Source organism: Atractosteus spatula, chromosome 12 (genome assembly GCF_055471065.1).
Source record: "Atractosteus spatula isolate fAtrSpa1 chromosome 12, fAtrSpa1.hap1, whole genome shotgun sequence".
NCBI classification, from domain to species: Eukaryota; Metazoa; Chordata; class Actinopteri; order Semionotiformes; family Lepisosteidae; genus Atractosteus; species Atractosteus spatula.
In genome coordinates this window covers 20997962-21012109 of record NC_142717.1, presented here as the reverse complement: position 1 = coordinate 21012109, position 14148 = coordinate 20997962, and the positions used below count along the sequence as shown (strand labels likewise).

Genomic DNA, 14148 nt, shown 5'->3' with positions numbered 1-14148 from the left:
ATAGAAAGAAACAATGTAGAATAGGCAATCAAACTGAGTCAGGGAAAAGGGCTGAAACTGAGAACTGAACCAAAACCCAGGATCTTGGAGCTGTGAAGCAGCAGCAAAAATCACCGTATCTCCTTACAATACAACCAATTGTTTTAAAAATATTGCTTTTCATTATGCTAAACCCTTTATATATTATATTTAAAAATAGTAAAAATTCTGTAATGTAAAGGATTCATAAAAATGAATGAATAATTTTTTTCCAACCTTCCTTTTAATCTACTGTTGCTACATAGAGATATTTCCTTTTAGCTATACATTACAGGGATGTGCTTCTGGACAAGCAAAAATAAACCACTTAACTAACTTCATGTAAGCCATATGACCTACTTGCCATATATATTTATATACTATATACTATATTTATGTGACAATGGCAGACACAGGTTGGTGGATTTCATCAGATTTCATGGACCTACATGGGTGCTGCTTTATATAGTTTGACTGCTGGGGATTTAGTATTGTTCACAATGATTATATAAAGATTAATTCAAAGTAAGTCTCTGCCTAAACCTCTAAGGTTTAGAAATTCTACTATGCTGACTAAAAGCAAATCATGTATCATGTTTTATTAAATATTAATCTTAATATAAATGGTGTTTATGCAAAATAAAGAACAATAACTAAATGTGGGGCAGACTGAAGAAAATGTCTTTTAATTTTTGTAGCTTTGTGAGGGGGACTAGCCAAACAGATTTTCTGATTTTTTCCAAACTTATTTTCTAATAGGATATTTAAAGGAAATACTATGTCCTAAATATTTGGACTATGTAAATGAAAGAGTGTGTAGTTTTAGCCATTGTTACTCTTTTTAAGTTTCCTTCTATGCAATCCAGGATGCAGACCCTTGTGTTTAGAAATCTAGAGTGTACAATAGATGGTTGTGGTACCAGCAGAGGGACTAACTATGGGTATAAAGACTACCAATTCTATAGAAAAGCAAAAGCGCTGCTTGGTGTGGAAGGGTTCTTACTGTTAGACAACAGAACAGAAATTTATTTGATTCAAAAGCATGTCATACTATTAAAAAAATGTTTTAAAAAGGATCAGCCCAAATACCCAGATTCAGGCCAAGATATCATGATCAGCAAATTGAAAAAAACTCTAAAATAATTGCAATAGGGAACGTTTTCAGAAACAAAAAAAACTTATATGCAGACTGAAACATAGCTGTAATGCAAGGAGTGATCTCTTCATAACCTGCATACATAGTGTAATAAAGAAAAAGAGCGGAGACAAGAATTATATTTGTATAATTTATAAATGGTGTTAAGCCTCTAGATCAAGATTCCAAATATAGAAGCAGTCGTAGATATGATATGTTAACCAGAAAATAGCTCATGCATCTGGAGACATTAATATTGTTTCTGTCAAAGCATGTACAGCAGCACTCACGCATATAAAATAAATCAATATTATATGAAATAATGTCTGTCTGAACTGCTGTAGTATAGACCTTCTGTACAAACTGGTTTTAACTCTCAGATGATTCAGAGAGAAGATAATTATTATCCTTCATTGATAAAGCAGCCTTATGAACCATATTTCATAAGATAATGAACTTAATGAAATACACCTTTATAGCAGAAAGCCATTGAGTTGATATTAATTTTGCCCATTTAAATGTGATGTTTTTGGTGGTTTCACAATTTTTTGGAGGTTCTACCCAAATCTGTTATCTGGGCTTAGAGATGGAGGTCTAGAGATGGTCTAGTAATGGTTGAATGACACATGGCAGTTAACATGTGCCAGGAGCCACATTGCAAGAGCAGAAAAATTGGAAGAGCTCAAAGTTGTTTCACCTATTGAATTAAGTTTGAATTTCAGGTAGAGCAAACACAAACTGAAATCTAAGACACTAAGACACTAAACTATTAGGCTCAGCCTAGTTTAGCTGCTGAGATCTTATTAGATCTGCAGTTTGCTGTCACTATATTAGAACAAATACAGAATACTTGGATTGTACGGGCAAAGTCAAATAACTGGCCAAGCACTAAGGTGCAACACCTACTACTGAAATGTTAAATACAGCAAATGTGAAGGTTTGCTAGTGAGAATTGTAATGCTTCTCTGTCACTGCTACAGTAACTGTCCTAAGGCACTGTGCCCCTTTTATCGAATGAAAAATGCTATGATAACTGGATAAGTGCATGTATTCTTCCTATGAAGTAAGAGTGTTGTAATGGGAAAATTATCAGTCCAAACTGGGAGGGTATAACATTGGAAAACTAACTGATGATTAAAATGAAACAGAAGAGAAGTCTAAACTGAAAACCTCAGTCTCAGATAATCAGAAACACAACTAAGAAACCTTGGTAACAATTACAGCTTATATATAGATCTTATATTTTTACAGTTATTTATAGTGTGTACTTCCTCAACAGCTTTTGTTCTTCTATTCCTGTGTTCCATACATCCCATTAATAATAATGCCATGTTACTTTAAGCACAATGACAAAAATACTTGTGTTAAAATCACCATTTGGAGAATGCACCTCAATATTTTATGATCGTAGAAACAATCGGCTTCGCAAAAAAATAATCAAGAGAAAAAAACAAGTGAGTTAATGTAAATCATCAATAAAATTAAATATTTTCTCAACAAATACTGTACTAAACATTTGGGGCCCTATATTCAAAATACTTGCATGCTTGAATACCTATAGTAAGAAATGGGGATTAATATGCCTACATTAGCTGTTTTGAATAAAGGGCCTTATTTTCAAATATTTAATTTGGGATCTCCTTTAATGTGTTTCATTATTCCCTGTAATATCAATATGAATACATTACTTTCTTTCTATAAGCCTTTATTCTGTAATATATCAATAATGAACTAAACAAGCTATCTTCCTTCACAGCCCCAACAAATAAATCCTGTGTCTTTGGGCAAAATGTGAGGCAGAAAATAAAGACTGTCTGACTTTCCTCTTCACATTTCTTGCCTAATTGCTGCACACAGAACTTAGTTTGAAACATATAGATCAAGAACAGCACCCTTTTCTCTGTTTTGCAAACAAGCAATGAATCTAATCAAGTACTCTGAAAAGAATATCGTAATATTGTAAAAGCATTCTTAGTAAATTACAAATCAGCATACATCAAACAAATAGGGTCAAACCAATATTAAATCACGACACTTGCATCCCTAAAGAAAATCTATATTTTTCTGGTAGCCAGGTACTGTATATATTCTAAGCATGGCTTCTTTAATGAACATAAGAAATTATGCAGATAAGATGAGAATCTTGCTCATGTGGTAGTTTAGTAGGGAATAAAAATTGTATTTAACCTGAAGTGACCTCAGACATTTGCCGGAACCACCTGGCTAGAAGGCTTGTTCTAGATACCTACAAATCATTGTGTAAAGACATTTTTTCTATACTCAAGTCTAAATTAATTCCATTTCATTTTCTGCTTGTAATCTGTGTCCTTGTTTCATTGGGTATGAAATCACCCCCTGGCCTGATATTATGTACTGTATATATACTGTAAAATAATTGTATATGTTGGATCACATCTTGTCTAAGCATTGTTTATCTCCCATAAGCAATCTATATGTGACACTCCCCTGTGACCTTAAATGATTCTTATTGTTATTATTTCTTGTTGAACTCATTCTAAGGCTATATACAGTACATATTCTATTTGCTGTTTTTATTTCTGAAAGTAAATATTACCATGAATATAGAAACAGCCTCTTCTCCCAAACTTACTGCTGGTCTCTCCAGTGCTGAAAGAAACATGTTAGGTTTCAGTCCTCAAAGGGTAGGCAAAAAGCTTTGGCCTGCAGGAAGGTGGAGTTCATTTGTGGCATTGTGCTTCTTTAGTTCTGAAGACAGAGAGACTTATAATAGCCTAACATCTAATAAGATACAGTAAGATAAGATCATTTTATTGGCCATATACAATTTCTTGTATTAGGAATTTGTCTTTTTGCATACCCCAACTTGCTCTACATGAGACACACAGACATGGAGAGAAGCTATGGGGTCAGAGCGCAGGGTCAGCCATTTATACCGCACCACTAGAACAGTTGGGGTTAAGGTCCTTGCTCAGGGGCCCAACAGAGCAGGATTCCTCTGCCGGCCGCAGGATACAAACCGGCAACCTTCCAGCCGGTGACCTCGATGATGGCAAGAAGAAGTGGATTGCAAGTGTGTTGTGATTTTCTTGTATATGAACTTTACAAATAGAAATGTAAGTGGAAATACTAAATTTTGATATAAAAAGCTGTGCAGAACATATTGTTATGAAAGTACCAAGGCTGCCAAGAAATACAGAGCAGTTCTCTGGAAACATCTTGTGTAGACAGAATTTTATTTAAAATGTCTCCAAAATCTGAAGCTGTCATTGTTTTCCCTCTCTTAAACATCAAAGTCAAAGGAGAAAAATAACAAGAACTTTAATAATGTGGCCACTGAGGAAGAGAAAGTTTCAAAGAGGACTACATTGAGGAGTGATGTACAAAAATGGGCAGCTTGGAATAAAATTTGCAGGTACATGACAGAATAACTTAATCTTAAATTAATTCTACAAACACACCTGACTTTGATATTGATGACAGATGAAGGAAAAAAGTCCCCTGTGGATAGATATATTGGATCTGCTGAGGAAACAGGCATTTTTACTTCAGACTAATTTTTAAATAACATTCAGATTTTCACCAGTGAAACCAGTCAATCTTCCTATGTTGTGCTTTTTAAGTCATAGGCTTTCCCTTTCCTTTTGTCAGTGCAGAATACATCCCTGAATCCCATAATTTACTGATCTTCAACAGCCCATGGTACAGTACATGGTAGCAAGATGTTTCTTAGACGGTCTGGCCATTTATTAGAATAACTACATAGGATCTAAAAAGATGCTCCATACTAAAAAGATAAAATGTTGTATGTATAGTATGTGGAAAACACAGTAACAGCTGCCAATCTCAACTGCATAAATGCTGGGAGTGAAAAAAACTAACAGTATTCATGGCACAACAGTCCCTGTTAACCTGTGTTTAGTTATTAGAGGAGCAGAACGCAGGAACAGCTGAATACAACAGAAGCTCAGAGACTCCACATCATCCTCTGGACTGCAGGGAAGTGAGAATGGAGAATTTCCATCTTCCTTCACATTCTTTCACTGCCAAAAGTACTGGTATAATTTTTTTATAGAAAACACTTTCAGCTGACAGGGTGGATGGATTTATTTCAAAAGCTTTAGACTACCAACATAAGGCTATTTTATGAATATTAAAATCAGTTATTCAACTTGAAAGATTAATTATTTGCATTCCAACAACCAAAGAAGGCTCTTAAGCTGAAACAACGTTTTACTTTTTTTCTTTTTTAGCACAAAAGTAACCTTTCTCAAACCTTTATAGATATGAATACATTATACCCAGGTTATATAGTTATTTAATATAGATATGTAATCTCAAAAGATCTGAAACACAAGAAATAAAGATACATATGTACTGTAAATAAAACTTTATTAGCTTGTCTCAAATGTATTAACATACCAACAGTCACAATATGCTCTATAGTACAGATTTTAATCAGTTATATACAATTTACAGTAGAATATGTTTTTGTGTTTTCCCCAGAAAATATAAAGTACAAAAGCTATGTAATAAACAATCAAGGAGGTACCGCAATCCAGTGTAATTACCAGCAAAAGCAGAGGGAACAGACTGGAGGATAGTTAACGAGCCTAACAGAGAAAACAAGATAAACCTAAATACCTGAAGGAGAAAAGACAGAGAGATAAGATAAAAGGAAGAACAGCAAGGAAAGACAAATGAAATTTATTGCACAGTCCATCCATTCGTACTAACTCTAAACAAAAACCGGAAGGAGGAGATAGAAAAATCATTCACCAATCTCTCACTAGAAGTTGATATACTGTCATATTTTGTATGGTAATTAATTTAGAACTAGATATAACTTTTTGTTATAAAGAGTCTTTTTAACTGATGCCATGAAAAAGGCAGAAATGTAATTCAGTTCTCCTAACCCTTTTAAAATAAGGAAAAACAAAACACATAAAATTAAGAAAAGTTTTCTTTAATGTCACGGCCAGGTCTCCCTCATCTATGCGATTCCCAGGTCTACACCAGTTCTTTCAGCAGCAGTCACCAAATCCTCTTGAGTTCCTGTAGGATTCCAACAGCTCTCTCAGCGCAACCAGGTCTAAAACAACAAAACAAGCCTGACTCAGAGCTTTTCTTACAAGAACTGCGTGGAACGTGGCAAACATTTGGAAAGTAGAATGCAGATGAATAGCTAAGAAAGGAATTTAGCATGCAACAAACATTTACCAGAAAGACAAAAAAAAAACTAAATGAAAAAGAAAACTTGTCAGAAGAGCTTGGATCATCACAGTGAATAGTAAACAGAAATAATGCTGTACGTGTTTGAAAGCAGAAATCTTGTCTGCAGTTTTATTGTTAGTGGTGTTTACTGATTGTTTTAAAACCAGCAGATGGACATCACATTCTGATTGTTTTAATTCAGCATATTATTTCAACAATAAAATAAATACTCTTGACAACCCCAGCTTAGTGACAAAGGAGACTCCTGCAGGAGGTGCCATACTTCAGTTTAGATATTTAACTTGGATGGTGACTATTTAGACATTAATGTGGCTGTATTCACAAGTGTGTAAATCCTGGTGTCCTGGCTAAATTAAATCTCCCTGAAGTTCCCCATTAATTCAATTGGGGATGTACTTTTTCACTGTCACAAATCATCCAGATGGGTGCTGCAATTCACTGATGGAATAAGTGGATCCTCTCCTGTATGTGAAGTGCTTTGCAGTGAAAAGCACTATATGAATGCAATAATTAATCACACATGACAACAATGAACCAGATCCATGACCTTGTATAAACTAATTTATCAAGATTAAGGGACTGAAAATATTAATGCTCTACATGGATGTCCTTTTAGACTCTTCCACATTACCTCAATTCCTGATGAGATAAACTACAAATTAATGCAACAGCTAACACAGGTATATGTTTTCCATAAGAAAAGCTTTAAAAACGTCTTTTAAACATAAAAATTTAAACATAAAATTGTTACTTCAAAGGAAAATATGCTTCTGGAAAACTATTTTAGCTTCTGCTTTACAGGATCATAAGAAAAAGTACATTTGAGTTTAAGTCAGGGCTTTTAATATTAATTTATAATAAGATAAGATATCAGGGTAATGAAGTGCTATGCTAAAAAAAAACCAAAATAATATACTGTCCTACAGCATTTAAAAAAAACACGTCTTCCAGTTTACTTTAGCACCCTGTGTGGAAATGTTAATAAAGGCAGCCTAACTTTTAAACATGAATTCAGCTGTTCAATACTTAAATAGTGACCTTCATACAACTAACAACAGTTAAAAAACTAAAGTTATGTGTCTGTGCTCAATCCCCCTACTATGGTTTATGTCACATTTCAATACAAGCAGGGGAAATATCTGAAAGTATGGCTCAAGTCAATGATTATCAATGCAAAACCACAATATTGAATATCTGGGCAAACTGGTTTAAATACTTGTCTTGCATACTCATTCATATGTAAAACACTTAGGCTTCCATGAAGACACTGGAGTGTTTCTCCATATATTTCTGCACTAATATGCAAGGCATCTATTGGTTTGACATCCTGTACAATCCAAACTTGCCTTCAATAGGCTTTAGGCTCCATGGCCAGGCTGTATAATATCAAGCTAAAACATTAATTACCTTTTATGTGCATTGGTAATTAAGTGAAGATTAAAAGAACTAATCTCAATCAAGCCATTAGATGCTGTCCAAAGTAAACAGAGATGACCCTCCTTCATGCAAACCCTACAGTCTGATTGCGTTAATAATAAGAAATAAGAATTAAGATCTTTGTATGAACAGAATAATGGGTTTAAACAGGTTTTGATATAAATTTAAAGCCTATAATAAAACTATTTGAACTCTGTGTACCAGGATAGTTTATAAATAGTTCAGGTGGGTAGCTGCGTCAGCATGCGTAGGCTGCAAAGGAACAATAGGTTTATTCCATGCTGAAAAAAAGAAGAAAGAGAACACAACGTTTCGGCCGTGGAGCCTTCTTCAGGTGACTATGCCTTCCTCCAAATCTTTTTCTAGATCTCTTCATCATACCTTCTCTTCCTCCCTGGGCCACTTGCCCGCTTCTCTCACTAAACCAGCATTCCATCTCTTCACAGCTATCTGTTCCAAGACCAGGCTTTCTAACCACCTTCTATTCCTTTACAGATGTCGTCGACATAATATCATCCCTAAAGGTTTTCGCCTTAAATTTAATACCTTTTCTTTTGACTCTGATACCACCCAGAGTAACACTCAGAGACTTCTAAAACAATTTTCTAGGAAACTAATGCTCTCTACCATTTCTCCCTCAAAAAACAGATTATCCTTTCCGACAACAACATCAAAGAGGCTAAGGAATTTCTACGGCTGACAGCTCCACATCATCTTCCCTGACACCTGAAGAAGGCTCCACGGCCGAAACGTTGTGTTCTCTTTCTTCTTTTTTTCAGCATGGAATAAACCTATTACTTGTTCCTAGTTTATAAATAGTTGCATGTCTTCAACAGTGTCATGACATTTTTTCAAACTACATTTCAAGCGTTTATTTGTCCTTTAACATCACAAAAATGATTAACAAATTTTGTACTTTGTACTATCAACTTTATTAAATAACGGATATATATATACTTATATATATATACTTAAAGAATGACCTAACAAAAATGAATATACAGTATTTATCTTATTTATCTTCAGATTTTAAAGAGAAAAAGTATATTCTTTAGGATATTGTCATAAGCATTCTTCATTATTTAAACACACAAGAATAAAGAGTGTCAAAAGGTTTAGATAAAGTTTTCTAAGGGAATTATGCAGTGTACCTGTATAATTTGACTTGCAGAGAAAAGGCACAGGTTTCTTTACACATTTGATACCCTGCTGTATAACAAATAATGTTCCTTTCCCCTTATTTAAAATGGCGTGATAAATTTAAGATTATGTTTCATGCAAGATGCATCTTATCAATAAAAATACTTGTAGATCTGAAATACATTTCATTGGCAAACATAAATCATAAACACTGCATTATAAAGAAGTACTAACACCAAAATACTTGCAAATTTATTCAATTATGTAGGAAACGTTAATGTTAAATGAAACATTTACAAATTGATGCAGTGTACTTAAGCTCTCATATCACAAACAATAAAATCACTGGCTGTGATATGCATCAGCCTTTTAACATAAAAGATACCATGAAGGGAAGTGTGAAACCATTTGAACAAATGTTCCAATTTACTTTAATTCCCTCAAACTTCGATCCTCCAGAGAACATATACTGTAATTTTACTTATTAAATTACTGAAAAGGAAACAAAAGACAGCATAGAAGAGCCGATAAAATGTTGTACAATGCCAACCAAAAAATGGGCAAGATTATAAAAAAGGAACCATTATGATTTCCTTTAACTGCTTTACAGCCTGGTGCTTTAGAGTTTTGAGAGAAATGTTAAAGCTGTGTAATCCAGAAAGACACATAGCTTGTGATTGGATCTTGTTTATACTGTTTCTAGTAGTACCTTTATGAGCACATCTATGTTTTGCTGATGTTTTTGATTATAAATAGAAGACAAATGAACACTTGGAGTATTTGACATAATTAGATATTAATTTGTATTGTACTGTACTAATGTGAAATAATACAATAGAAGTATTAGTAGTGCCCTATACCAGATCATAAAGCTACTGCTAGCTGCCCACAATTATCTCCATGCAGTATCAACTATTCAGTTTAAAGACTGTAAAAAGTTAATAAACCTTGTAGTTAATTTTTGGTATTAAAGAAGACAGTGTTTCTAAAAGATTATCTTTGATTAAGAACTGACCACAAATCAAAAAGACTCATTAATACAATGCTTTATAGGATTTGTGCAGGGGAATAAAGGGGAACTGCGAGGCAAAAAACGTCCAGTGAGATGTGCGGCACTATGATATTGTAAACAAGCAGGCTTGTGAATACATTTCTTTAAAACCAATAGAAATATTGTTCTCGATTTCAACATAGTTTTGCAGACAAATAGCACTCACGTTGCAAGATTTCTGCGGTGAAATGCCTGCTGTGCAACTTGTTTTTATTCTCTTGTACATCACATTACATAAGTCATTATGGAGACTAATGAGCAGGAAGGGCCAAATCATGTCGCTATTTGTGGGAACTCAAATGAGAGTTTGCGACAACATGACCACTTACAGTACTTTCACAAAGTTCATGATTTTGTGCTTAATTTGAAATTTGTATTTTTTTCATCATCAATGAATTACAGAGATTTAATAATCACTCTGTGAAATTGAGACTGCAGTTCCCCTTTAAGGGTTAATTTGCTGGTTTCATGCAGATCGGATCCCCAGGTAAGACGGGAGGTTTCTCTTAACTCACCGCCATACTAACCAAGCACTGTCTGATCTGAGTCTACTCAGAAGATACCACGCTGCGGTGAGGCAAACTACAAGGCCAGGGAAAAAAAAACACAGCACAGTAACTTGGTTAGTGGAAGTGAAAAGTGTCAGTTAGTGAGCTTCACAGAACTCTGCAACACAGAAAATGCAAGCAGAGAGTTAGGTGAAGACGTACTAGGTAGTATCATTGTTAGTCTAAAACCTCAAGAAATGGCAAATGTTTCTTTTGAACAAAGATTTGTTTGGAACAAACTTCGGCAACATACAGGACTCAATTAAGGCAGTACACGTAACTGATTTGAAAACAAAGACTTTTAATTCTATTCAGGTCCTCATGAAAAAACAGTTTTATGTTTTCAATAAACTCATAGGTTTTGCATAGACTCATAAATAGTTTCAAATGCGATAAAGTGGACACATGATTACTGCGAGTCAGGGTTGTTGTACAGGAATGAAGCACAGAGGGCAACCAAGGCCAGTTATTTTTTAAACGAGGGCTGGCAGTGTGAGTGTACATTATACTGCACTTTGGCAATCAATGCAAAGAAGTGTGATAGCATCATATCAAAAGGTAAAAATCACAGTAGTTACACCCTAAACATGTTAAGTGAAAACTGTATGTCTATATGACAACTACACACTGTAATACCAGGACAAAGGTTAAAAAATGAAGATCTTTCACCACGGCAAGAATAAACTTCTGCATTGAAGTATGCATGTAGATTAACAAAGGAGATTCATGGTGTGTAAGCAGGTCAAATCAAAGCTTTCAGCATTCCCTTAGAAAAAGATAAACATTCATCACAAAAAGGACATCACAGTATCCACAAATCTCATATTAGGGAAACGGAACCATCTGATATAAAAGTTAACATTTCTTATTTAACACAACTCTTTCATCTTCAGAGTTTTTCATTTCAATATTCAAAGAATAGCATGTTTTGTAAAGTTGGATTATTAAAAAAAATGTATTAATAAAATAGCTGAACCATAATATTCACCTCCATTATAAACTGTAATACAATTATGAAGAAAATGTCTGTTTTATAGATTATTTAAAGAGTTGAAAGATTAATTTTCCATCATCTAAAATGAATACACTAAACATGCATTTGAGGTTATATTATGTAATTGAACATACTAGTTACAAAACCAAAAGTAATTACAGCTTTTGATGATGCTTATAAATTTTGCCTGCAACACAATGTGCCCTGAAACAACATGTATTTATTGCAGCTGAGACTTAATGTAATATACAGTACTGCACTTCCCTACGTAATGTACACTTTCTTCTCTATGCTCTGCATTCAGGCCCTGTAGACTGTTCTAAAATGCATAAAACCAATACTAAGACTAAATCTGAAAAGTGGGAATAAATTAGTAACGTGAAATGTAACATGGTACTATCGCCAGGTACCAAGATCTGCTCACACTGGGTGCACCAATAATGACCATGAACTCGACCAAGAGCAATCACTTAGTGACACAAAAGACACACACCATAATCATATATTAATATCATACTTTTTAAGTTTCAAGCTTATATATTTTTTAGACATTTTTTTAAATAAATAAAATTGTAAATCTCCTGCTTGAATAAATAGCAAAAGAAAAATTGTTCCTAACGTTCAGAGATTGATGATTTAAGGTTGTAAAACCTGCAGGACTGTAGCTTTCCTAGACCAGGGAGGGCCACTTCTGACTAAAACACAAAAAAACTTGGTCAGAAAACTGTACTGGAAATGAAAAGCACACCCTTGCCAAATGACACCTTTCAAAAGTGTGGGTATGTGAATCTGCACATACACGTACTTAGGTCTAAAGTATACTTAAGTAGTTTGTAAATGGTCCTTGTCTTTACCTTGTTAAACATTCATGCTTACAGAATAGACCCAAAAGCAATAAAAAATGTTTTTTGTGCTGACAAAAGCTAGAATTACTTCAGTTTGCATGAAGAGCAATATTAAGACTTGGTCAATATCTTATTTAAAAGGACAAGGCAAGGAAATCCACAAGGAAATGCACATGAAGAGGAACAAGGCAAAAACAAGCTTTAGTTCAGTGTAAGGCAGCAGCTTGTCACTATCACCTGACAGACAAGTGCTGGAAAAGAAACATATGAAGGCCATGAACAAAACCACAGGTGAAAAAATATATCTATTGTGTCAAAGAAGAAAGGGAAAAATTTTTATTCTAAATGCAAAATAATTATGTATATCTCATTCTTAGTTGGCAAGTTATTATTAAAATTATTAATGGATGGTAAAAGTGAAGGTTGCTTACGAATGTTTTCGTCACACAGCACATTTCACTATTCAAAATAGAAAGTGCTTTAACATTTTAAGGCATTGTAAATCTCCTTAGGCTTGAGTTTTAAGGCCAATTCATAAATACTTCACAATGCAGCACATCATTTAAAGCTGCTGCTAAAGTTAGTTTAGCAAAGCAAATACTGGTGTGAGGGCACTTACTAGTGTCCTAGAATCTTCCCTTTCCAGAATCTTCTGGGTCTGATCCTCAGGGAACTTGAGTACTGTAGTTATGACCTTTGCCATTGTCTAAGAGAGGAACACAAAAAAAGGTTTGGTTATAAGACAGAAAATATTTGTCTAAAAAAAATGTAAATGACAAACAAGATGGAACAATGACTAATCGTCATACGATTAGTGTTTACCAGCCAAATATACACTTTTGAGAAACATTTTAAAAGAAACCACAAACAAAGTAGCCCCACATGAAGGGGGATCATCTGCTCTGGTGGCACAGATTTCTGGACAGAGGATCCAGGTAGTCATTGTTATAGTGCTGGAATGTTTGAGGAAATGTCACACTACTTCTCACAGAAATTGGCAGGCAATGCCTTGGAGCACTACTCCGTTAGGAACCATTTTATTAATTGACAGATTCTGCTTCATCTGAATTTAATATTCTGGTAACAGTCCACTAAAGTGCATATAGCAATACAGTTTTACAGGGCTTTTGATGGCAATGACCAAAGTTCTGGAAGTAGCTAACGGATACCATACACTCTCTTTCAACTAATTTACAGCTGCCCTTGCATCTGCTGTGATAGTTATTTGCTCTGTTATAACAATCATTAGCAAGAGAATGAAAGAGCAGACCTTATTTTCTCCTCTTGGCCTAACAACCTGGCTGCAGAAGCAGCCAAACCAAAACTGTAGAGAAGCCAGAGGGAGCGTTTGACATGAGAGAGGCAGCTCTGGCCCTCTTGGTTTCTTAGATACATGATGACATGCATAAGAAGGGCGCTCTAAATTCTTTTATAAAGTACTCTCTCAACAATGCAAACTGTAAAACTTATTTTCTAGGAAAAGAAAGAATATCTTTTTGCACATACATGTGCTTTTGCTGTGTCTGTTGCACATGTGGAAATGGCAGGGCATATATCTTTTCCTAATGAAAAAATGGACAAGCAACCACCTGGTCCTCATAACTCTCCATGCTAAGAAGGAAATAGATGGAGTTATAAAAATCTCTGTTACATGGGGCTGAGGAAGGGGTGATTATGGCTAAGAATCTTCACATAGTTGATTATTTGGATAAAAAACAGACATACTAATGAAGCAGTATACAATAAATAAGGATGGATTTGTTAGC

At 34.5% G+C, this 14148-nt stretch overlaps 1 protein-coding gene across 3 annotated transcripts in view; it reads right to left on the bottom strand.

Annotated features, from left to right (window-relative positions):
• Positions 1 to 5505: 5505 nt before the first annotated feature.
• golga4 (golgin A4) overlaps positions 5506 to 14148 on the bottom strand; it is an 84368-nt gene continuing 75725 nt past the window's right edge. Inside the window, exons 23-25 of one of the 3 annotated variants that reach the window (XM_088928666.1) lie at positions 13002 to 13088; positions 10511 to 10577; positions 5506 to 6224 (exon numbers count right to left, since the gene is read on the bottom strand). In XM_088928666.1, coding sequence (XP_088784792.1) covers positions 10548 to 10577; positions 13002 to 13088 — 117 coding nt within the window. In that variant the 3' untranslated portion in view covers positions 5506 to 6224; positions 10511 to 10547. The remainder of the gene's footprint in view (positions 6225 to 10510; positions 10578 to 13001; positions 13089 to 14148) is intronic. The other 2 variants (XM_088928668.1, XM_088928667.1) reach the window with 2 other exon arrangements.